The sequence below is a fragment of the Octopus sinensis genome, linkage group LG23, assembly GCF_006345805.1.
Source record: "Octopus sinensis linkage group LG23, ASM634580v1, whole genome shotgun sequence".
NCBI lineage: Eukaryota > Metazoa > Mollusca > Cephalopoda > Octopoda > Octopodidae > Octopus > Octopus sinensis.
In genome coordinates this window covers 23,805,928-23,832,011 of record NC_043019.1, presented here as the reverse complement: position 1 = coordinate 23,832,011, position 26,084 = coordinate 23,805,928, and the positions used below count along the sequence as shown (strand labels likewise).

Genomic DNA, 26,084 nt, shown 5'->3' with positions numbered 1-26,084 from the left:
CACGTCTAACCTGTTGTGAACAGCCTAAATACTATACAATATCATACTAAATTCATAGAATCTTCTCAGAGAAAAACAAACATACAAATACACTAAATCAAGAAAAATATTTCTTTTCAAAGCTCAGACTCTGTGTTGAGTTGTCCCACATCATAAATATGAAAGGGTCTCCACATCTTATGCCATGTCTACTGTCACAACAATGGTCAGGAGAAACAATGAACAGGCTTTAACAAACTGAACAGTTGACTGGATACATTCTGACTTGCAGACTGCACAATACATGACAAAGTACTGAAATGAAGTACAGCATATTTGGTTACTGCTCTAAAATGTTTGAAAATCACATTCAGGCCATAGATCTGTCCAATATAAAACTGCAATCACTTCCCTCCCTACAAATCCTACCACCACCACCACCAACAACAACAACAACACAACTATCACAGAAAATTCAAATAAATAAGTTGAAATTCAAAGCTTACCATCATTAGAAATGTCACTGTCAGGAAAGATCTCTTTGATTAAGGCAATCAGATTATTTAAATGTTCTGTTATAGTGATCAGGATTATTTTATACAAGATAATCACACTTCCTGGCCTGCAATGAGAACAGAATTGTTGTTGAGAATTATGTAGATATTTGCATAAATACAGATTGATAAACATGAAGTTATCCATGGTAACTGATAATCATAAAATTATCCATGGTGATTGATAAGAATGTATGTATTTATAATGAATGATGGGCAACTACAATGAATGCTCAAAAAATGGTTCAGTAACAGAGGAGGAAGAGGATCAAATTGTTTTGTAATACAAACCTAACACTTAGAATTTCAATTCGTTTATAGTCAGCTGCAAAGGAACTATTCTTGAATTGCCGTTCCATCTGAATAAAATAAAACAAATGAATAATCATTACAGCTTCAACTGATGATATGATGATGATGATAATAATAATAATAATAATAATGATAATAGTCCTTTCTACTAAAGGGGCACAAGGCCTAAAATTCAAAGGAGGGAACTAGACAATTACATCGACCCCAGTGTTTCACTGGTACTTATTTTATTGACCCCAAAAGGATGAAAGGTAAAGTCAACCTCGGCAGAATTTGAACTCAGATAGGGGTAACAGGTGAATTACCACTAAGCATTTTATCCAGCATGCTAATGATTCTGCCAGCTCACTGCCTTAAATAATAATAATAATAAATGCCCTGATGCAGTACCAGGCATTGGCTCTCGTGGCTTCTGATCTTAACTGATTGGAAGTGTTATGTACATTGGTTTGTCTTGGTATAAAAGATGGGTGACAGCAAATATTCTGCTCAATACCACAGATTTGCTTGTCACTTGTTTGACCTTAACCAGTTGACCATGTCCCTTAGTGTCTGGCGATATGTGCATCTCTGATCACAAGCAGAAGTAGTGGGGGAGCATCATAGCCATGTGTTGAAAGGGATTCTTTGGGGTTTGGATAATTCACCTTTGGAAACATGGGTGTTTCGTTCAACATCCTTAAACAACCCTTATTCAGGGACCTATTTGGGTTACTTGACCAGAAGAAAATTCTAACTGGGCCCCACCTGCAAGGTCATGGGTTGTTTATCTTGACATGAGATCACCATGTCATGCACATATGGTTGTGATGCATGTGCCTAGTGTACCCTTATCAGACAGGTAGTCATGATGGGTATACTGGGCTTCGTATATTTTACCGAAATGTCACTTTGATGGCATGCACTGCTCTCTCACTTAATAATAATAAGAAGAAGAAGAAGAAGAAGAAGAAGAAGGAGAAGAAGAAGGAGAAGAAGAAGAAGAAGAAGAAGAAGAAGAAGAAGGAGGAGGAGGAGGAGGAGGAGGAGGAGGAGGAGAAGAAGAAGAAGAAGAAGAATCCTTTCTACTATAAGCACAAGGCCTGAAATTTTGGGGAGGGGACTAGTCAATTACATTGAACCCTGTGTTCAACTGGAAATTAATTTATCAACTCTGCAAGGAAGAAAGGCAAAGTCGACAGCAGTGGAATTTGAACTCAGAATGTAGCAATGGGCAAAATACCACCAAGCATTTCATCCAGCATGCTAATGATTCTGCCAGCTTGCTGCCTTAATAATAATAATAATAATAATAATAATAATAATAACAAAGTCAAACCAAACATTGATATTTCAAAGGCATTTAGTTCAAACATTTCATTGCAAGACATGTTAAGATATTTCGCATTCATAACTTCTGCCACAAAGCTTTAAATTTAAAGTCACATGAAAAAATTGTCTAACATACTTTCGTGGTGAATTCCTGCACAAGGTGCTGGTAATCTGCAGAAGAATGGTTGAAATAGGTTGCTTTCCAGGTTTGGTTTAATACAGTATATCCAATTAACTTGGATTTTTCTTCATCTAAAGAAAAAAAGAAACAGAAAACTGTATAAATAAATTACAGAGATGTACTTGCATAGCGAGTGACTTGATCTGAGATCGTGTGCTGGAACGAAAACAATTGCAGCGTGGAAGATGTTTATAAGCCATTTAAGAAACACACAAAACCGTTAGATTCACTTCAACATTTAAATTTAATTTGTCAAAATATTTTCTTGGAAGATGCAGCACAGAATTTTGTCAGTGAACAGGTCAAGGTTTCAATGCAACAAAAATATTTTGACAAATTAAATTTAAATGTTGAAGTGAATCTAACAGTTTTGTGTGTTTCTTAAATGGCTTATAAACACCTTCCACGCTGCAATTGTATAAATAAAGTTGACACCAGAAAAGGAAGTATAAAACATGTTTCTGTTGCTAAGTAGCCTTATATTGCTGTTGTTTCTTGGGAAACCCACACATTTTACAGTAAGTCAGTCAGTTTGTCAGCTACCACTCTGGTGCATACGATGAACTTTATAAGGAAATAAGGCTAATCATCAGATGTGGAAACTGATGAGGACTAAACTATTTCTAACAGATGAATGATTTTAGGGTGAGAAGAGACAAACTTGGAAGCAAATCACAAGTAGAAGGAAAGAAGAAAGGAATGGAAGTTAAGAGATCCTTCTGTAGGATGAATATTCCAAACAGCATGGGATAATATTTTTTTATGACAGAGAGGGAAAATGGATAATTATAATATAGTGGAGTGATCCGGATTCTAAAGAAGAGCCCTACAGATAGAAAGGGCCCTGCCAAGGATGTAGGCCATATATTGATGGTTGTACCATAGGGAACAGATCTTATAAGAGTTAATTGATAGGCTTAGAAGGAGTGGAATTAAGTAGGAACAAAGAGCATTATCAAAAAGCCCTTCAAGAAAGATGTCAGGTGTATCTGGTGTGAGGTGAAATTGAAAGCAAAGAAGAAAAATAATCAAATAAAAGAAATAAAGAAAAATAACAAAAGCTAGATTGGTCATAGGTTTACTGCATGAGAGCTGACCTGGGGTTAATCAACCTGAGGAACTAATATACACACATACACATTTTAACCCTTTCGTTACTGTATTTATTTTGAGATGCTCTGTATTTCTTTCAATTACTTTAAATATAACAAAGAATTTAGTAAAATAACTTAGTTATCATTCAGCTAGTGTTAGGAACATAAATTATGGCTAAGATTTGGTGGAAGATTTTAAGTCAAAACTTATGAAAACAAGACATTTGTACTCAGAGTCAGAGCCGGTTTCAGCCAGGCTGGTAATGAAAGGGTTAATGTTATGCAAACATGCAAAAATAGCTGTTTGAAGAATCTCTTTTTTGCCAATGTTGAGATAGAGAAATCTCAATTTTAGCACAATAAAATCATAAAGACATATTTTAGCATTAAAATGTTTAACGTGATAATTCCTTGATGACCACCTTTGTAAACTTCAATCATTTCAAGGTAAGCAATAATAGGTCTGTTAGTGAACTGAACACTTCATGATATCTTTTACATCAGGCTGGATGTTATGAAATGCAGTTCTATGTTGGCCTCCTCTCTCTCTCTCTCTCTCTCTCTCTTTCATTTGTAACTGTTCCAACCCATATAATACCTCTTACTCCAACTCATTTGCACTTTAATTCTCTCACTTTCAGTGTAATTTACCCTTTGAACCACCTCCTCCTCCTCCTCTTGTACATTTTCATTCTCATACTATCACTCATTCTCTGTCTTTTGATAGCCTCCTACTTTAACACTGTGTTGCATGGTTGACACAGAATTAGCAAACCTAAAAAGTTACATTTGACTTGGCTTTTTACAGTGTGTGTGTGTGTGTGTGTGTGTGTGTGTACGTGTGTGTGTGTGTACATACACACACACACATGGTGTCTATGGTTGGATGCCATTTCTAATGCCAGCCACTTTTCAGTGTGGACTCCGTGTATATTTCATGCCACTACTATTATTGAGGTTACTGAGTTTACAAGAGAGTGAACCCCAAGGAAAGTGGTGGTGGGGGGCCAGTTTTATGCAATGGGATAAAGGGTTACAGTATGAGAGGAGAGGGGGGTGCAGAGCAGGTTCTTGTAGAAGAGCTGCATGGTTACTCACATTTAGTAGAGGAGGATGCAAATGATCAATAGGGGCTGTGAAGACACAGATGAGGGTAGAGGTATCCAGGTGGCCCCCACCCCACAAAGCTTGACGAAGGTACCAGTGAGGGGGGATGCTATAAGAGTGTAAAGGGATAGTAAGAGATGAGGGGATAGGGAGGCAGCCTGTAGCTGTGAAAGGGGCTTGGTAGGGATATAGAGTAATGACCAATGAGGCATGAATTGGGGAAGGTAGAAATGTAGAGGAGGGTAGGAAAGTGGGAGGATCACAAGAGATAGAGATGACAAGGTAGGGGTTAGGCTGCAGGAGGAGGGGGAGAAAGAAAGAGAGAGATAAGCTCAGTGCATGATGAGATACAGTTTGGTAGATTAGTAGTAATACAGTTTGGTAGATTAGTGGAGGGTTTGAATGAATATGACAAGTTGGTAAGGAGCAAATAATATACAGCACTTGCAGAATTCCGTCTCAATGAGGTGAACTAGTCTTCTTAAGAATCCCATATCACCAGACATCTCAGTCCATGGTATAATTTGAATGAGATTTGTCAGTAGTTTTTCTGATTTTTTTTTTTTTTTTTTTTTTTTGCTAGCCTTGTTTGTTAGATTACCTGACTGATGTTGCTGAATCATTGTCAACTGCTATAAGATTAGAACCCATGAACTGGAGGTGGGACAATACAGATACCACAAGCTGTTAAGTCAAATCTCAAAAGTAATTAAGGAAAGTTTAGAAAAGTTGGTTAACTAAGGTGATCTAATGAGACTAAAACCTGACCAGGGATGTTACTCTGCTCCCAAATATGATGAGTTAACAATAATATTAGAATGAACATAATGCTAGTGATGTTTAAAAACTTTACAATGGCTAACTATATCATATGATATTCCATAATGATAAAACAGCAACAATAAAGAGTTGAGATAGTTTTACATGGTTTCTCAAACTGCTAGACATAGCAGTCAAACTGCCTTCAAATTACAACCCACCATCTTAAAAATGGAAGAATACCAGATACACACTAGAAGCATTAATCAGAGCTTTTCTCAGTCAGGGTTAATCTACAAGGGGGTGCTGAAAAGTTCCTGACATTAAGGGTATCAATGAAAGGCCTGGTTAGAGGTCCAATTTTCCAAGTTCCTTTACAAGGCTTATAGAAAAACTGAAGGACCACTGCAATAAGTGTGTGAATCTGAGAGGGGAATATGTTGGGTAAAATCATCGTTAACTGATCCTTTTTTTTTTAAGCCAATGCCAGGAACTGTTCAGAACCCTCTCATATATCTAAACAACAACAACAAACATGTTTAAAACGTATACCTACCCTTGTCGGTCATAATCACTGCTAAAGCAGCTGCCGTAGCAATCACTGACATCAGGAATAACACAAGCAATGGCACGTATGTTGACCTGGAGCAGCCATTCCTTAACATATCTTCATCTTTGGGTGGAGTGTTCACTTTTGGATGACTACCAATGTCTTTCCGGTGAATTTCTGAGTACTCTGTGAAACCATCGTTGTCATAGACATGATCCAATTTCTTCAACTTTCTTCCTGATACTCTAATTGATGGATCAGATAGTTCTTCCTAAAAAAGAACAATAGTAATAATGTTGATTATCAGAATGATTATTTATTGATATACATGTCACAGATTGCTAGAAAAAATTATGAATAATGACTTCCAACTTGAGTACATATTCTATCAACCCCAAGAGGGATACCAAGTAGCTATAACAAGATTTGAACTCAGAATGTAATTATATATCTCAAGCTATTTTCAGATTTGATCCAATCCACAGCTGTTTCATTTACCATATTGGCACATCTACCCCTACAATGTAAAAGAACCATCCACTGTGCCACTACATCTTGCTTTGTAAGATTTCTTGGTTCATAATCTGCAAAGCATCAGCCTGCAGTAGATGTGTTCATTTCTGGCTAAGTGGTTGGAGCAACATGGAATGAACTGCTTTGCCCAAGGAGGACAAAAAAATCACATTAATGGCTCAGAGTAATTTTTATAATAAAAACGAAAATAATTAGCTAAAAAAAAAAATAATAATTTGGAGTGGCAAAATTAACAAAATAACAAAAATACACACAGCCATGTACACTGGAAACAGGCCCAAATACTCAAATATACAGCTGTCTGACCAACTAACCTTAGACAACCCCGCACACACATCAACACAATATCGCGACCGCCTCCGATCTAACACACATACACAAGGCTATATGCACACGCGTATATACACATAAAACCGCTTGCCTACGTACATATGCACGTTAACACCATAAATCTACACTCAAACACTATGTATAAACACATCTGCAAACACTGACCACTGGCCATCGCCACACTCCCTTACACTACCACAGCCACGAACGCATACAGAAAATACCACACACATACTCACAAAACTCCGAAATATGCATTACGAACCTTAAAGCGATAAAACGGTGCACATAAACCAACACGATAGAAGCACACCTATCCACTAACATATACAAACGCATGAACATATGCACGCAAACACGCTCAGGCTCACGGAACAATACTGATTCTTTATTACCCACAAGGGGCGACGAAGAGGGGACATTACAAACATTGGGGACATAGAACATCACAATTACAAGAATGAAAGATGGATTTTGAAGATGATAATATGAAAGTGATGCTAACGGCCCCATCCGTTAGCATCACTTACCTGTCCTTTGGTTTTCACCGTCACTTAAATGTTCATTCCCAATACGAAGACCTTCCATATCCATTCTTACTCCGAAATACTCCTCCATATTTTCCACGAATTCGTCGCTCATTCTTGTGTCTTTCACCTCCCAATTCTCCCTTTCACACCTGAACACAAACTCATCTATTCTCTTCTTTTCAATCACAGCATACCTGGTCTCACCAACTTCGCAGGCTCACGGAACAATACACACGTACCGATATACTCATGTCAACGCAATTTCCCGCGTTTAATCCCGACTCAGTAACTCACGCATACAAAACGGGGTGCAATGGTTTGGTGATGTCTAGGGCCGACTCCTTGATTGTATGCACCCAAGACTTATGTATAGGGCCGTGTACCGAGAAATGTGAGGAATGAAGACATTAAATATGTAAAAACAGATGAAATCAAATGTTATTCAAATTTAATATAAATTAGCTCCATTGATTAAGGTTGATAAAGTGTTTGTGCGCCAAATGAGATCGCCTGTCGGCAAACATTTCAATTATTTCATTTTTCACATCAGAGATTCGGCAGAATTTTTTGTCAGTGAAGAGGTCGCGGTTTCGTGCGACGAAAATTTTGACTCCGCATGACAAATAGATGTTTAAATGAAGTTGACAGTCTTTGTGTGTTTCTGAATAGCTAACACGCTGCAATCGCCTTAGTTTCAGCATACCAACTCAGAACAAAACATTTACTATGTCAGTAGTACACCTCCGTAATTTTCTTTTCTTTTTTTTTTCTTTTTTTTTTTTTTACATCAATCGAGAGAAATTATTTTTCAATGTTGATTAAAACCAAGTTAGTCGCTCTTACGACATGGAAGACCCCTGGATATGGTTTTATTAATTTCACCTTCGAAAATGCGACTGTAAACGGAAATGAGTCCCATGAGATTGTTGAATGAAAGGAAGAGGAAGTTGAAGTAAAAGATGTTGTGAGAACAGCAGAGAATCAGAACATAATATTGTCTCTCCTCAGTTTCTTTGTCACGATGAAGATTCAAGTGAAGAAGATAAAAGAAATTTTTATCATTTTTGCACATAAACGAGTTGGACGTATTTGCAAAATCTGGTTCCAGTTAATTTGAAGAAGGCAATAAGTACAACATGGCTCGGAAAGATTTCAAAATAAAAGCAATCCGTTTGCTGAGGAGAATGAGATCCTTTTCCAAACAGTAGAGAAAGCTTCAACAAACGGAGACATTATGGGGAGGAAATTGTTGTTATACTCTCCGTAAAGGCAAGATACTTCTGTGTGACTCTCCCCAGATACTACCGTGTTGTTTTTTTTTTATTTTCAAAGGGACAGTGGTCGTTAATGTTAAACGAAGAAGAAGAAGGGTTCCCAGGAGAACATTGAAACCGCGAATACTTGACCATAAAACAAGTCCTAGTTGTAGTTTACACGAGGGAATAACTAATACTTCAAACTATAGAAAATGTCTTTGTCTGATCACTCGACCTGTTAGAAATAATTGCTAATCTCTCTAAAATCACACCGTATTGTCTTAAACATACATGAGTCATACATATGTATGCATGATCCAGCGGCGAAGACCGCTACATGATAGCTAGACTAGCTACGTCAAACTTTATCGTTGAGTAATGCGGTCTTGTGTTTTTTGCACATAGAAAAAAGACGGGATAATCATGACAAGTCTAGACTAAGTTGGCTTCAATAGCTTTGTCTACTTGAATACAGCCGACCGAGGACTTAACAGTAATAAAACACAGAGCAAGCAGACGACACATACATGGTGGACACAACAAGCATACTACACAGTTTCCGTCCTAAACAGACGTACGAACTGAGAGCGTCTCTACATAAATCGCTTGATCCGCTAGAACTAGCAGAGAACACACTACTGTCTTAGAAAAGGACACGTTGAATGAGATCCAAAGTTCACTAAACGTAGTAGAAAAGGAGGGAGGGTCATGTCTTGAATATCATTCGTCATAGATTTATTCGAACATGGTCTTCCTGCTCACGGCTACTTTTGTGTGTGTGTGTGGGGGGGATTATAAACCTAATATTTTTTATCTTTTCTTAATACCGGTTCCCATATTAAATTCATATCTGCACCAGGTCTGCTTAGGAGGTTATTGATCTCCTCTTTTCCATACATTATCAGCTATACCCGATTTTTCTATATCCTCTCGTGTCACAGCATTATGATGTTCCTCTACATTTATTTTAAAGAGGTGGCATGTTTCACCTTTGTGTAACCCACCGCAAATGCACGGGATGGAGTACACAGTTTTTTGGTCATATTCTCTTCTATGGGTGGTTTTACTCGAAGGAGATATTTGCGAAGTGTTGCTTTCTGAATACTGTCCTGATGTCATATGGACCGCATCTCTTTCGTATCTTTTCCAAGTGGCCTCTAATAGAGTAGACAGACTGTGTTAAAGGCTGTCAGCCATGTGCAGGCCAGAAGCTTTGGATCTCTGTCAGTGCGAATAGCTTTAGAACTCTGCTGTGAGAATGTTTCGATGCTTGCAAACGCATCACTTCATGCCTGAGTAATTTTTACCAGTCCTAAGCAATCATCCTCCAGTTCACACAGGTTTTGTTTTTCAACCTTGTTTAATGGTGGTGGAAGGTTTTGCTGCAATAAATTGGTTTTCAACCAGCAAGAAAGAGATGAATATATTTGTGATGGCTGCAAGCATCGTGAGATGAATGCAGAAAATCTCCTGTAGCCTAAAGTTTAGTCAAAGTACGGTAAAATGATGCTACCTTTGCATATTCTATTCAGCAGTGATATACCTAAGGCTCGTTTCGTTAATAATATTTCGTCACAATGATTCGGCAATCCCACAACAACCCAATATAATTTGAGTTGACAACTTACGTCATGCAAAACAGTTCTGAATTCACGATAATTATTGAAGGATACAGTATTGAAACTATCTCAATTTTAGCTACTTGATCGAAGTGTACAGTATATATATATATATATATATATATATATATATATATATATATATATATATATATAACGGGAAGCTTTATGAAAATAGACAAAAGACGAAGGCAGGTTTACGGAAATAAACAAAAGACGAAGGCAGGTGGAATACAAACAAACAATTGTATTAGTATGGCGCTCAGGAAATATAAATAAAACAAGTCTTTAACGTTTCGAGCCTACGCTCTTCAACAGAAAGATACACAGAGAAAAAACACAGAAAGAAGGAGAGAAAAAAATATGCGTGCAGAGGCTATATATATATATATATATATATATATATACTGTACACTTCGATTAATATTTTCACTCTACTGACAAATGTGAGTGCATTTTTTTATGACTTATGAACTCTTATACAGATAGATAGATAGATAGATAGATAGATAGATAAGGTCCACCCTAGGAAGTATATATCTGTGATATTAAATGTATGTGATAAGAAAAATTTAATGTGACTTTCATACTTTTCACTTGTGCAGATGTGGCATTCGTTTGGTGAAATTACTTCAGCTGGGAATTTAAACCGGTAAGCTGGCGGGAGGGGGGGTTCTAGGTGTTTTCAGCTTACCACAGAAGGAATAAATATCAATAGATTTACTTTACCTTTGTAAGTGTATAAATAAATTCTGTAGGCATGCAGGCTTTTTGTAAATAATTTTTCCTCCTATTAACCACGATTTGATCCTGCCGTAATCTGATCAAGTTTGCCGAATAAGAGCCCGTGTTATTGTCAAGGGTTTTAACGTCTGTGCAATATGGTTTCAAATTGCGTGAACATGAACTACTGCGTTTGATTTGTTTTATCTTGTTTTGTGGGTAAATAGTTTTGTATAAATATAAACAAATATAAATTGACAGATAGAGGAATTAAATAGATAGATAAATAGATAGATAAATAAATAGATACATAAATAAATAAACTGGTGTAAATAAATAGGTGTATATGGAAGGAGTATGTTACTGCGTGAGGTAGATTGTCGACATGTTCTGTGTAAAGTTTGTAATGTAACTAAATCATAAACTGTGTTTACATCGTATAATCTCCACTTGTTGTCCCCTCCCACTACCTCACTCTCATTCTAATTCTTATTGTTTTCCGGATTCTTCCAGTATGTGCGTGTGTGTGTGTGTGTGTGTATGTGTGTGTGTGTAAGTCCTTCTAAACGAGGTGCGGAAGTCCGTTGAGTGTGACGTACTTGTCAACTCAAGTGTGTAAATATTGACTTTTGAATCAATTGCTGTTGTAGATGATGACAATTGTTTAGTTAAACAGGATTTTAGCGAAGTGGAGCCCAGATTCAAGTTAACAATGCAGACATTATCATAGTGGCGACACGGATATTGTGAAGATATAAATATAAGAGACGAGTCATTTTTGGAATTGCGGGTGTTCTTGCAACTTAATGATGATTTAGATCTTTAGTGTTTAATCCAGAGAGATGGATGGCGGACAAGAATAAGGTATCAAAATATATACACATTGGTAAATCATATCATAGGACAAATTAAGGCGGTGAACTGGCAGAAACGTTAGCACGCCGGGCGAAATGCGGTATTTCGTCTACCGTTACGTTCTGAGTTCAAATTCCGCCGAGGTCGACTTTGCCTTTCATCCTTTCGGGGTCGATTAAATAAGTACCAGTTACGCACTGGGGTCGATATAATCGACTTAATCCGTTTGTCTGTCCTTGTTTGTCCCCTTTATGTTTAGCCCCTTGTGGGCAATAAAAAAGTTTTGAAATAAAGAAACACATATCATAGGACTAATTGCACCTCTACCAGTAAAGTATTTGAAGACAATATTGGAATGGTCTGCCTATAAACGAGTAAATTAACAACAAAGATACTGTCGACAGAAGATTGCTCCTCAGCATCAATAGAAAGGACAAAAGAAAGAGATCGAAAGATAAAATCGGTCAAAGTAATTTGCAAGAACCTGTTACATCCCACTTGCATTTCGTGCAAATTTGTTTTGTCATCTCGATTTATGATAGAAATTTGTCCAGGTGACGTGCAATGGGATATATATCGGGTGAGTAAAAAGCAGCGCCCAGTTTCTGGGAAGTCATACCTTTCTTTTGCAGGTCATTAGTGACAGTTTTGACAATTACTAAGTCTGCATGGTGTATCATGTTGTTAATACTCTTCGATATTCCAACCCGAAGAACGAGTTAGGAGTCAAAAGTCTCTCCCAATTGGGAAGTTATACATAATAACCCTAAAACAGGAATTATGCATTACTTTTGACTCACTTTTGTGTGTGTGTGTGTGTGTGTGTGTGTGTGTGTGTGTGTGTGTGTGTGTTGGGTGTGGGTGTGTGGGTGCGTGTCGAATATACTATAAATATATTTTGTGTTTCTGGGTAGGTAGAGTAATGTGATGATAATCAGGTGTGGTGTAAGTAGACAGGGGAACAAGTTGTTTAGAAAGAGATAAATAGAGGAGAATAGGAGGAAAGTATGTTTGTAGGCATGGTGAAGCGATTTATTTTGGTTAGTTGTGGGGAATTTCGTTATTATTTCGTGTGCAACCAAGTATAGAAATGTAAATTGATGTCATATTCAGGTCACGACGTTCTTTGTTTGTATGTATGTATGTATGTATGTATGTATGTATGTATGTATGTATGTATGTATGTATGTATGTATATCGATTTATGTTATATATGTACGTATGTACGTACGTATGTGTTTATCATATACGTATATATGCGTGAGTGCATGCGTAAACGCATGGCCTTGAGGTTAGGGTTTTAGATCACGATCGTAAGTTCGATTTCTGGATTAAGTGGGGCATTGTTTCAAAAGCAAGCTACTTCATATCACGTTACTCGACTCAACCTTAGTATAAATATCAATGAATATTGTGCCCCGCCGGCCCTTTAAGTTTGAGCAGCCTGCAACTTTAAACTCTAGCTATCGCTCCTTAAGCTAAGACTTGTGGGTAAATGAAAAATCTCAACGGTATCATAACAAGGAGTGTGACCTAAACACTGGTCTTTCTCTTCTGGTTACCAAACTAATGTTGGGTCACAGGGAAGGACAACCGTTCTAAGTGAAATGTAAATGCAATTCTGTGCAGTATTTCACTCTCTACAACCAGTTCCTCAGTAACTTCCTAAAACTATGGTTACCCACATGGCTGTCTCTTCCATTTCTACTACTCTTTAAGGTATACCATCGAGCTAGAGACCACCAATGATGGTTCGTTTAGTTGTCATTTTTGCTAAGTTTCCCCACTGAACATATTCGGCTTTAAAGCTATTCATCTTCCCTGAGATATAGAGTCTCTAAACAATTTCTTCAGTCTTTTCCAAAGATGCCATAGATGTATGGTGAAATTTACACCTCATGATAGAGTCGAGATGACTGATTTTGCGGCTTATGTTGGTTAATTTATTATTAGGTTGACTACAGGTGTTATAGCCAATGTAAACTGACAGGTGTCATCTAGTAGCTTGAGCCACTTTTGTAACATTGTCGATAAATGATTTGTTTCTTACTTTCCTTAACTTTCATTAAAAAAAAGTGATGTTTACATATAATTCAAGAATTTAAAAATATCCAACGGAACAACGATTATATATTGTTTATAAGTTGTATTTACGTATTACGTTTTCTTTCCTGCCGGATTGGCTTTAGTACAAAGGTTTCTGGGTGCAGCTTGATGAAGTTGGAAATATGTTTACATTCTATCGTACAGTTCAATAGGATATGGATCTCTTCGGACATTCAGCAAGCATTTACGTTAGAGACAATTTATGCCTCTGCGCAAGTTTGAAAGTAGATATGCTTGTTTTCCTTCGTAGAAACTTATGTAATTGTTCTTCGAAGAATTCAAGCCCCTCTCAAACAAAACTTCTTTGTTCGATTCAAGGCATTTCCAGACATTTATGAATGGTATGTATGTACATATATATACATATATGTGTGTGTGTGTGTGTGTGTGTGTTTGTGTGTGTGTCTAAATATATAAATGTGCTTATATGTAAAGTAATTGAAAGTTAGGCTTTAGCTGCTGTTCTCTCTAGCAAACAAAACAGATTATTTGACAAAGCAGTTAGTATTCTACATTATGCCTCTGTATTGTACTTTTCGTTCTTCAACATAGATTATACACGGTAGCCCTACCTCTAAATTTAGGGCAAATACACTTGAGTCACCCTTTGTATGATCTCACCGCCCCCTCTCTACATCCTTCTCCTTTCTCCCTCCCTCTCATACATATAAACACACACGCACATATTTACATACTTCTATCTGTAAGTACATAATTGTGTATACAAGCACATACGCGTGTATGTATATATGTGCATGTCAGCAACATTCTATTTTATCTACTCTGTCAATGAATGATAATTTTATTTACATCACTCGCTTTCAAGTTTCTATATTTCTTTTCTTTACCCCAAATAGTCTTTTTAATTGCATGTACGTGTGTGTGTGTGTGTGTATGTGTGTGTACACATACATACACACACACACACACACACACACACACACACACACACACACACACACATATATATATATATAATACACTTTAATTAAAATACAGTTTTCTCAAAATTAAATATATCTAAGATAATAAATGTGAATGTCAGTGTGTCACAGTTTTTCAACTTTACTTCTAGAGGCCGTAGCCCAGCATATCATACCATTTTGGAATCAGGCTGACTCCGTGAGTAAATTAAGAACATTCTGGGCCGAATCCGGACCTGCAATCCTGAAATTTTGGATTCCTATGTTTTCATTACTGCGATTGTTTTCGGCGATTTTTTTTTTACATGATTTTTTGCAACGAATAATGTAATCTTTATTTATCAAGGTTAAGAACAATAATCCTGCTTTTAGGATCTTCTTTTATTTATTGTTCTTAACTTTGATATCTTGCGTCACTTCTATCTTATATCCTAGATGTATAAGGAATTTTTAAACGATTTAGGCAGTTGGCCATTTTGCCCCCGCGGAGGTAAAAAGTACGTACAATACCCGCTTTCAGTGTAACAAAAACACTTGCCCTAACACGAACACTAAACCCTAAACACAGGGTTTGCGTATTCCTCGCTTTTGTCTATACATGTATATATATGTGTGTGTGCATAGATATATATGTACTTACATTTGTATATACATATATATATACGTATATGTATATATCAACCAACCTGAACAACTGATAACCGCTCCCCACAGGGAAGCCCACCAGGCAGAACAACAAACTTGACCACCGGAAAAATAAGACGTTCCCAGTACTTTAACGAATCAAAAATCAGATACGCTTGCGGAAAAAATTATAAATAGACCGGATTCCACAACACACCGTTACAAGAGAAAGTGCCTACACACGACGGAAAGAGGATCAGAGAAATTGTAAACCAAATCCCCTTTTTTACTATCTTCATTTCTCCCTTGTTTTTTCCCTCTTAAATCAGTATGATTGAAACTTTGATGATATTCATTTCTTGTCGATCACTGCTAACACTAATGAGCTTTGTACATCCAAACAAATTGATACACACTTTTAATGTTGAACGTTTTGAACAGTTAAACCTGTCAACATCGAAATTTTTGAACATGTTTTTCTAATTCATAATTCTGAATTTGTCTGTTATGAACATTTAAACTTGTCAACATTGAAACTTTTAAAGATGCTTTTCTAATTCATAATTCCAAATTTCTAACATTGAAAACAAAAAATATTGTTGAAACTAGTTTGATATATATGTAAATAAATTTACTTTAAACAATTAAGCTTTTCAAATTTAGGTGCATTTTCAACCACAAATTGTCCTATATTTATTTATTTTGTTATGTATATGTGTGTGTGTGTGTGTATGTATGTAAGCGTGTTTATATATATGTGTCTACATGTATGTATATGTGCATATATATAAGTATATATACATGTATGTATATAAATATATATGTATGTATATATATGTGTATATATGTGTGCATACATGTGTATATATATATGTATATATGTGTGTATGCATATATATATGTGTGTGTATATATATATATGTATAATTATATATGTATATATATGTATAAATGTATATATATATATATATATATATGTATATACATACATATGTATATATGTGTGTGTATACATGCATATATGTATAGATATATATACATATATAAATATAGATATATATGTATATACATATATATACATCTATATATATCTATAAATATATACATATGTATATATGTCTGTGTATGTATGTATATATATATATGTGTGTGTGTGTGTGTGTGTGTGTGTATGTATATATTTATGTATGTATTTATATATACATAAGGATATATATGTATGTTTATAAATATGTATATATATGTATATATATGTACATATATACATATACATATATATATATACATATACATATGTATATGTATTTATATATATATAATTATATATATATATATACATACATATATATATATATATATATACACACATATATATACATATATACATATACACACATATATATACATATGGCGGTGCCCCAGCATGGCCACAGCTCGTGAGCTGAAACTAGATAAAATAAAATAAAATAAATACATATATAAACATATATGTGTATATATATATGTATATATATGTGCGTATGTGGAGGTGCAATAGCTCAGAGGTGAGGTCAGGATGTTTTCTCAGTTTTAGACGCAGCAAATGATTTTAGCTCAATTAGAGGCGATTCATTGGTTAAAATTCGAAAACTTAAACTACGTTAAACAAACGAATTACAATTTTATCAAGAAAGCCAAGAAAAAAGAATGTTTTATTTTGACACATTCTACCAGTATACGAAGTTTTAAAGTGTTTCGTTAACTAGAAATTGTGTTGACATGTGCCGTTCAAAAGGAAAAGATGCCTGAATAGAGTTAAGCGTGAAAGCCAAATTATTGACGTTGACATTCCATGAAACCAATGTATAGCATTAAAAGAAATTGACAAAAAAAAAACTTACTTGAAGACTGAAATGGCATGAATGTGGTCAATATCACCTAACACCATAGAGAGAATCCCTGTTCATGGTCTATTCTAAGTAATTTTGCAAACCTTTCATAGATATATCGTCAACTTCCTGTGCATCCGCTAAGGAATGTAGTTGAATTCCAGGAGATATACAATCGAGATTTGCTGACACTTGTAAGATATACTGGATTGCATCAATATTAAGTTCATTGAGCCAGGACAGGTTTGACGTGTGGTTATCTAGGTGGCCTGTGAATGGGGCATTATAGACAAAGGCTAGGCAAGAATGAAGAGACGTATCATCTGGCTTTTTTGAGAGAGCGTTCTTGGACGTGACGGCAGTTCTCTTCCCTCTCAGATTCCTGGTCTTGTGTCTATACTTATTGATAAGGCCAGCGAACTGGCCGAATCGTTAGCACGCCGAGCAAAATGCTTAACGGCATTTCATCCGTCTTTACGTTCTGAGTTCAATTTCTGCCGAGGTCGACTTTGTCTTTCATCCTTCTGTGGTCGATAAAATAAGAGTATAGATATTTTGCCTAACGATCTGCTTAGTTAAGTACCAGTGATTCACTGGCGTCGATGTAACCGACTAGTCCCCTCTTCCAGAATCTCAGGCCTTGTGCATTTAGTAGAAAGGATTATTATTATTATTAGTATTATTATTATTACAAATGATTTTCAGAGTACATAAGATGGCTACTGGATCTTCTACTCTTTGTCGAGACAGGCAGATGTCCACTGACCAAGAAAACAGTTTTTTGAAGAAGAGCAATTCATAGTTTTGCTCAAGACACCATCTCAGATTTAGAACCATCGAACCTGAAACATTGTACATCCCCAAGAAACACAGTTGTGTTTGGCAGAGTAATGAAAGACAGAGTATTGAAGAGTAATGAAAGACAAGACTGCTAAATAATAAAGGCTTCTAAAGGACACAAGGCCAAAAGTTTAGAAGGAGGGTTTCGTTGAGTAAATAATTTCCAGTACTTAACAAGAACTTCATTTTATCAACAGCGATAGTTGACTTCGGTGGGATTTGAACTCAGAACATAAAGAGCCGGAACAGATAGTTAGACAACTTTCCTAACGATCAACTAATAACATTAAAAAACAAGAGCATTCAGAGAGCGCAAACTTCCACCAAGGTGACACCAAAGAGCTCTAAACGATTAACCGGAGATGGTTTTTAAAATGAGAATATCTGAAATAAACTCCGACTGCTCTCACAAACGAGAATACTAAAAATGAACCCGACCGCTCTCAAAAATTAAGTAAAAAAAAAAAAAAATAAATAAACAAGAAAAATAATCCAGAATTCTTGTCTGGTATCTGATCTATCCTAAAATCTAATCAGTCCGTGCCAGTCACGAGGCCAAACAGCGGTCCTTGAGATATCGGATCTTTTCGGTTTGAACGGCAGTTTTTTAAAATAATTTCCACGTAACTAAACACTTTTAAACTTCGTATACTGGTAGAATGTGTTTATAAAACATCTTTTTCTCTTGGCTTTATTGAGAAAATTCTATAGTTTCTAAGATGTTTGTTGTTGCTTTTTCTTCAATTTCTGCAATTTCAACCAATCAATGACGTTTATTGAGGTGAAAACATTCTGTGCCGCATGAATATGTCCCTCGTTTAAGAAACAGATTGGGTTTATTTACATTTCTGAAGAAAAAACGATACCTTTCCCCCCCACCCCTAACCCTAACCCTAAAACAGATTGAAATGCAATAGATCGATACTAGGGTCATAATTATGGGTGACAATTTCATATGACACCGCTAGAAAAAACTGCCGTTCAAACCGAAAAGATCTGAGATATCTTGTCCACAGACAGTCAAACAAACAAACGTGACTGAAAACAATACCTCCGCCTTCGCTAAGGCGGGTGTAATAACTAAATTTATTACAATGCTTACCACTACCTTACACTTCAAAAATTTCATCTAAGACTAACCGATAAATTCTTGTATCATCATCATGACGGCCTTTGTCAATAATAAAAAAAAGGCAGCAAGCGTAAGAAAATGAACAACAACAACAGTAACAATAACTAAAAGTGCAATCTCTTCTTATATAATGTTACCAAAAAACACAACTTGTACGTAGCCGTTGTTGACTGGCAGGAATCTTTTATAAGAAGTGTCGTGCTGTGAACGACAGGCTCTCAATCGTCCTCACTACCATCTCTGCACGTACATCTTTCCCCCCGCCTTTCTCTGTTTTATACTCTCTCACCTCATTTACAATCAATAACTTTCGCCTCGCTTCTCTTTCTCTACCAATTTCTCATCTGTCCGCTCTCTCTACTTTGTAACTTCTTCCTCTTTCACTTTGACATCTCTCAGCATCTTACATCTCTCTTTTTTTCAATTTCCCACGTCTCCTCTTTACACACACACACGCACTCACACACACACAGACACACACACACACACATACACACACACACACACACACACTGTCTATAAACCCTCTCTCGTCTCTCTCCTTCTTTCTTGAACTTTGACTGATCTATTCTTCATCTTTCTCTTTTAACTCGCTTATTATCTCCTCTCTCCTCCCTCTCTAACTTGCCCGAACACATACATTCACACACACACACATACACATACACACACACATACACACGCACGCACTCACACACACACACGCACGCACGCACGCACGCACGCACGCACGCACTCACACTGTGCGTGTGATTACATAGCTTCCTCGTTTATAGATTCACTCCCTCGTGATCTGCCCTCAACAAATAGCAGATATTTGAAACTAGGGTCGCCCCTGAGAATGCTTCAATGCTTCTTTGGTCCACCGACCTGTTGCACAGGTCCGGACCATCCAGTAACACCTTTAGCTCTTATGACTGGCAAAATGCAAAACCCTTTACGCCGAAGTCCCAACAGCTCTGTGCAGGAGCCTAAAAGTCTGCGCAGAGGACGGCTTTTTGGGCAGGAGGAGTATGCATTGTGTTTGTGGAATCTGTCCAGTATCATTAAAAAAACACACGATGCAGGTATTTTTGCAGTATCACCAACAGCAACAGGAACCAACATATAACTGCTGCAACATGGGGTCTTGCTCCATGAAAGACAAATTACCGAAGTAACAAAAAAAATAGAGTGCACCGCCCCACGTTGACCTACTATATATCGCTAACACAAAACGCATTAAAAATCTACCCGCACCTACTACACTGTGTGTGTGTGTGTGTGTGTGGGTGTGTGGGTGGGTGTGTGTGTGCGTGCGTACGTGCGTGCGTGCGTGCGTAAAGGAAAAACATGAATCGAAGGTCAATGAGGTAGAAATCAAATAAAAAATAAAACATGAGGTTAAAAGCTGGTTTTAGCTTTTACTTGGTCCCCCGTTACTCTTAACCCTATTTTCCAATGAACAACACATACAGTCGAATTTTCTAAGGGTGGGTACCAGATTAACCGACATTAAAGTACGGATTAGAACAACTGTATGGCTTAAACCACAAATATTCCCGGTTGTATTCTACAAGTAGATGACCTCTAAAACTCACAGTAACTTTAAGCCGATGCTATTTCCCAATAGGTAGTACACAAATCCCTAATTAGTAAGCGAGTGACAACTACTTTTTACTACTTCTTTGAAGCCATACTTGCAAGACTACAACTTCAAATGAAGCACATCGCCAGATCTTTAATTTCCAGAGCAGAAATAAACAAAGGTTAAGATACAATTAATTTATCAATTACACAGCTGATAACTCCAAACCAATATACTGCCATTTCAATCCATTTGGGGTTGGCTTCTCCATGTAGCTTTCTAATTAAGATCCAGTTTGTGAAACTAGGAATTACACTTTATTAGCATACTATAGCTACCCTGATCCATGCAGATTTTCTGGCATTGTTCCTCCCCTATTCCGACTAGATCAGTTCATTCCATTCAATTCCCCTAACTCTAAATCGATTAACAGAGGTAAATCCTGTCCCAAAGCATTAATAATGAGTGCCTTGAACGCATTTCCTCATGCTTACATGCAATGCAATTTTTAAGTAATGCCTTAGCTTTTTGAACACAAAGACACCCCCATCGCTTGGCGCATGGCGTCGTGGCTAAGGTGTTGGACTGATGATCGTAAGATTGTGGTTTCGGTTCCTGGACCGGACAATGCGTCGTGTTCTTGACCAAGTCACTTCATTTCACGTTGCCCAAGTCCACTCAGCTGGCAAAAATAAGTAATCCTGGGACAGTCCTGCGTCTCGTTCAGTGGGGAATTTAGGCACCATAGAAACCAGGAAAAGGGCCATATGAGTTTATATGACTCGGAAGGAGCTTTATTTTTTTTTTTTTTTTTTTCACATTCCCGCCATTCCTAACACATACCTTATAATTTTTCAATAGTTTTAAGATCAACTAGGAAACCCCTAACAAACACACCGAAATTTCCCTTAAAATTTAGTTTTATCTTCATTTCCCCCAAGTCCCTAACGTGTGAGTGTGTGTGTGTATGTGTGGAAATATATGCATACGTGTATGTGAGCAGATATATGTGTAATTATATGTATATGACTACGTGTATAGATATGTATGCCTAAACAAGCGCAAATGCACGCCTAAATACAAGTTAACATGTATATAAACACGTGTATTTGCTCAATTAGTTTATTCGCATCATTTAAATGACCGTCGCTTATGATACTTATAAATCCTAAACAAAACCTAGTCAAATAAATAAATTTTAACCCATTTCTTCTAGGGTCCTTAAGAATGAACCTTCGAATGTATAAGCCATCCTTTTTACATCTATATATTACTGAGATACGACTTCTTCCTTACTCGTCTGCTTCAGTACCCTTTCGAATCCTTTCCCAAATTTAGTGTAGATCTTCGCCGGAGCTTTTACACAATAAATCTTAACTTAAATTCTTGCGTGCGATTATTTTTCAAGAAGAAATCCGATTCTTTCAACTGGTAGATGTATACAGAACTGTATACATTCAGAAGAAGATGTATACAAAACTGAAGTGAGTCGCATTCCATGAAGTTTACAATGTGAAAATTTGAAGTTTAACAGATCTACTTTAGCAATTACTGTATCACTTGTTCTCCTCTTTGCTTACTATCTTATAAGTTTAATATTTCCAATTTATTTATTCTAAAATTTTTCAAAATTGTCTGAATATGTAAACTTTACCATGTATATTTGTACCTAATAACATCTGCTGACGGCCGAAAATAATAATCTTTCTATAAACATACTTATAAGTTATAATTCTTCCACTGATTCGCTAATCATTTTAACCACAAGTTAAAACCTACATTTTAAACACCCCCTCTTTCACATAAGATATAAATGAGCCATTAAATGTTATTTTATGAATCTATAAACACCTACCGCTGTCAGATAATACGGATTACAAAGGCAAAAGCAACACTATATTTAAGTGAGGTTACTTACTATCTCCCTTATAATCATATTTCCTGTTTGTAACGCATTTAACAGTCCTAACTCAGAATATATAACCAGCAAACACAGGTATAGAGAAACGTAATTGTTTTTTTTTTTTTTTTTCATTAAAAACCACGAAACAACATCCATCTAAATCTCGAGGTGGGGGATGAGACAACTATGGACATGTTTCGACTTTATTGCACTTCGTTGGTGAAACAGTTGAACGTGAACCCGCTTGATCAGTCATCAAAGGGTTTTTGCATATGGAAAAATAGTAACAAAACCTTTGGCTAGAAGTAATCGATAAAATTAAAGAAAAAAAAGAAAGGAAATGGAGCGCAAACCAATTGATTTTTTTGAGATGTATTCCTGGACCGTGAAAACTGGGTCAAGGCTATATGAACGTTTTCCAAGGCTATATGAACAAAGGCGGCGAGCTGGCAGAGTGGTTAGCACGCCGGGCGAAATGCGTAACCGTATTTCGTCTGTCGTTACAGTCTGAGTTCAAATTACGCCGAGGTCGACTTTGCCTTTCATCCTTTCGGGGTCGATAAATTAAGTACCAGTTACGCACTGGGGTCGATGTAATCGACTTAATCCCTTTGTCTGTCCTTGTTTGTCCCCTCTGTGTTTAGCCCCTTGTGGGTAGTAAAGAAATATATATGAACGTTTTCCTTGATGCTGTCCTTAACTGAGATAGTTATAACAAGCCCAGATCTCTTTATAGGAAGACCAAGTGAATCTGCTTTAATTATATTAGTAATTATGATTTTAAAAGACTATCAATGATGGAAGGGGTGCTTATTGATATAATTTAGTTTTCTGCGAGGTTCATAAAATGGTTTGTATGAAGAATGATTCAAAGACCTCAATTCTCTGTCTTCTTGCGGGTGTTTACTGAATTCATTGATAGTTTTTTCTGCATTTTATTCTGTTAAATCATTATCATTGTCAGAGCGGAGCGACTGATTCTATATTTCTTTCTACAATTTATTGAAATTGGTAGACGAAACAATACATCATTATCTAACGCCCAACTGTTGTTTTAAACCGATGTTTTGCATGTCTAACCAAGAATCTTTTAGCATTTACTAAATTGAAGATTGATGTTATATTTTCTCATATCTTTCGCTCCATACTGCGCAAAGTTAAAAACTGTCGGGGTTTTTTTTTGGGGGGGGGGTAAGTTAATAAAGCAAAGTGTTTGCTATTAGTTTCTTTCTGTTTTATCAATTCCAATAATTTTATTCCCCTGTTGTTTGTTTTCCAAACCATGGTTGTCAACAATTTCTTTCCATGTATCAAGGCCATCATACATTTTAGTAATTCAGGCCTCTATGACACCTTGAATTATGTCATCATCATCATCATTATTATTATTATTATTATTATATTATTATTATTATTGTTATTATTGTTATTATTGTTGTTGTTGTCGTCGTCGTCGTCGTCGTCGTCGTTGTTGTTGTTGTTGTTGTTGAGACGGTGAGTTGGCAGAATCGTTAGCACGCTGGACGAAATACTTAGCGGTATTTCGCCCGTCCTTACGTTCTGAGTACAAATTTCAGAGTCGATAAAATATGTACCTGTTGAACACTGGGGTCGACGTAATCGGCTCATCCTTGTGGGAAAAATTTGAAATTATTATTATTATTATTATTAATGGTTTCTTCTTCTTCTTCTTCTTCTTATTATTATTATTATTGAGTGAGCGAGCAGAGCATGCCATCAAAGTGACACTGGGGTAAAATATACGAAGCCCAGTATACCCATCATGACTACCCGTCTGATAAGGGTACATCATTATTATCATTATTATTATTATTATTATTAATGGTTTCTTTTTATTATAACTTTATTTCAGATGCCTTAGTACCAGGCATCCTGCAGAGGCCAAGAGTAGCAAGAACACTTTTCTTTTGCTATGCATGCTAAAATTACCACCACATTTATTCCATCTTAGATGGAGAGAGCTTTCCGTAGTACATGGACTGCACCCATCAAGGTTATCGTTTGTAACTCACAGAGATTGGAGTTACCAAGGAGTGGCTTAATATACTTCTCAGCTCCATTATTATTATTATTATCATTATTATTATTATTAGTAGTAGTAGTAGTAGTATAATTACTCAACATTTTACCATTAGAATCGGTAATTGGAGCATAGATTTAGATGAATAAGATATTAAGATATGGCAGAGTTTAGTTGACATTCTTAATGCGCATATTATGTTGGAAATCGGTGCGCAATATCTTACTGACTTCTGTAAAGTATTGCATATACCCTGACAACTCTTTTCATATTCAATTTCATCTCGGTTTCCTCCCGGCTAAACCGTATTTTACGTCTTTTCCCCATCGGTTCACCACATTTTGTTCTAAATTTCAGCAATCAGCAATCAGCACACACATACACACACACACACACACACACACACATTCACTCACAAGGCTTTGGCCGGATTGGGGCTATATTAGATGACTCTTGCTCTGATACTACGCAGTAGGGCAGAACCCGAAGCCATGTGATTGGGAAGCCAGCTTCTTAGCACACAGCCATGGCTACGCCTATTTTATATATGTGCATATATATGTGTGTGTGTTTGCGAGCTGGCAGAATGGTTAGCACGCCGGGCGAAATGCGTAGCCGTATTTCGTCTGTCGATACGTTCTGAGTTCAAATTCCGCCGAGGTTGACGTTGCCTTTCATCCTTTCGGGGTCGATAAATAAAGTACCAGTTTCGCACTGGGGTCGATGTAATTGACTTAATCCCTTTGTCTGTCCTGTTTGTTCTCTCTGTGTTTAGCCCCTTGTGGGTAATAAAGAAATATATATATAAGAGAATAAAGTGTACTTATATATATACACATGTATGTATTTATGTATTTACATATATATAATTTATATGTATTTACATATTATACACACATAGGTGTGTGTGTGTGTGCGTGTGTGTGTGTGTGTGTGTGTCCTCGTTCACCAAAGTGAACTCCCGCCACCACTATGGATGCATGTATGTGTGTATGTCAAAGGCACATTGGACAAAATGCCAAAACTGAATTTCTTTGACATATCATGAGTAGATATCATTCAGAATTAGCAACCACCCCCCTGTTTACTGTATTTAGAAGCAAATAGGCGACATGCTGTTCATGTGTTTCCTGGTTGTTTCCCAAAGCTATAAACCCAAGTCGGTAACTAATTTGCAAAAGCTACAATTAGGATTTGAAAGTGGATCTTAGTCTCGCTTCACTGAGTGTGTACCTCGTTTAGTACAGAGCTCGCACACAAGCACACACGTGAGAGTTATGTCAGTGTGAGAACGTGCTTCTGTGTCGGCATGTGTGACAGAGTGTGTAGGAGAGACAGAGAGAGAGAGATGGAGATGGAGATGGAGAGAGAGAGAGAGATGGAGAT

The 26,084-nt window shown here is 36.6% G+C and overlaps 1 protein-coding gene across 2 annotated transcripts in view; it reads right to left on the bottom strand.

The window, feature by feature from the left end:
* Positions 1 to 26,084, bottom strand: part of LOC115223468 — a 196,976-nt gene that overhangs the window by 61,615 nt on the left and 109,277 nt on the right. For both annotated transcript variants that reach the window (XM_036512597.1, XM_036512598.1), the window contains exons 2-5: positions 5,854 to 6,118; positions 2,293 to 2,408; positions 825 to 892; positions 486 to 601 (exon numbers count right to left, since the gene is read on the bottom strand). In XM_036512597.1, coding sequence (XP_036368490.1) covers positions 486 to 601; positions 825 to 892; positions 2,293 to 2,408; positions 5,854 to 6,118 — 565 coding nt within the window. The remainder of the gene's footprint in view (positions 1 to 485; positions 602 to 824; positions 893 to 2,292; positions 2,409 to 5,853; positions 6,119 to 26,084) is intronic.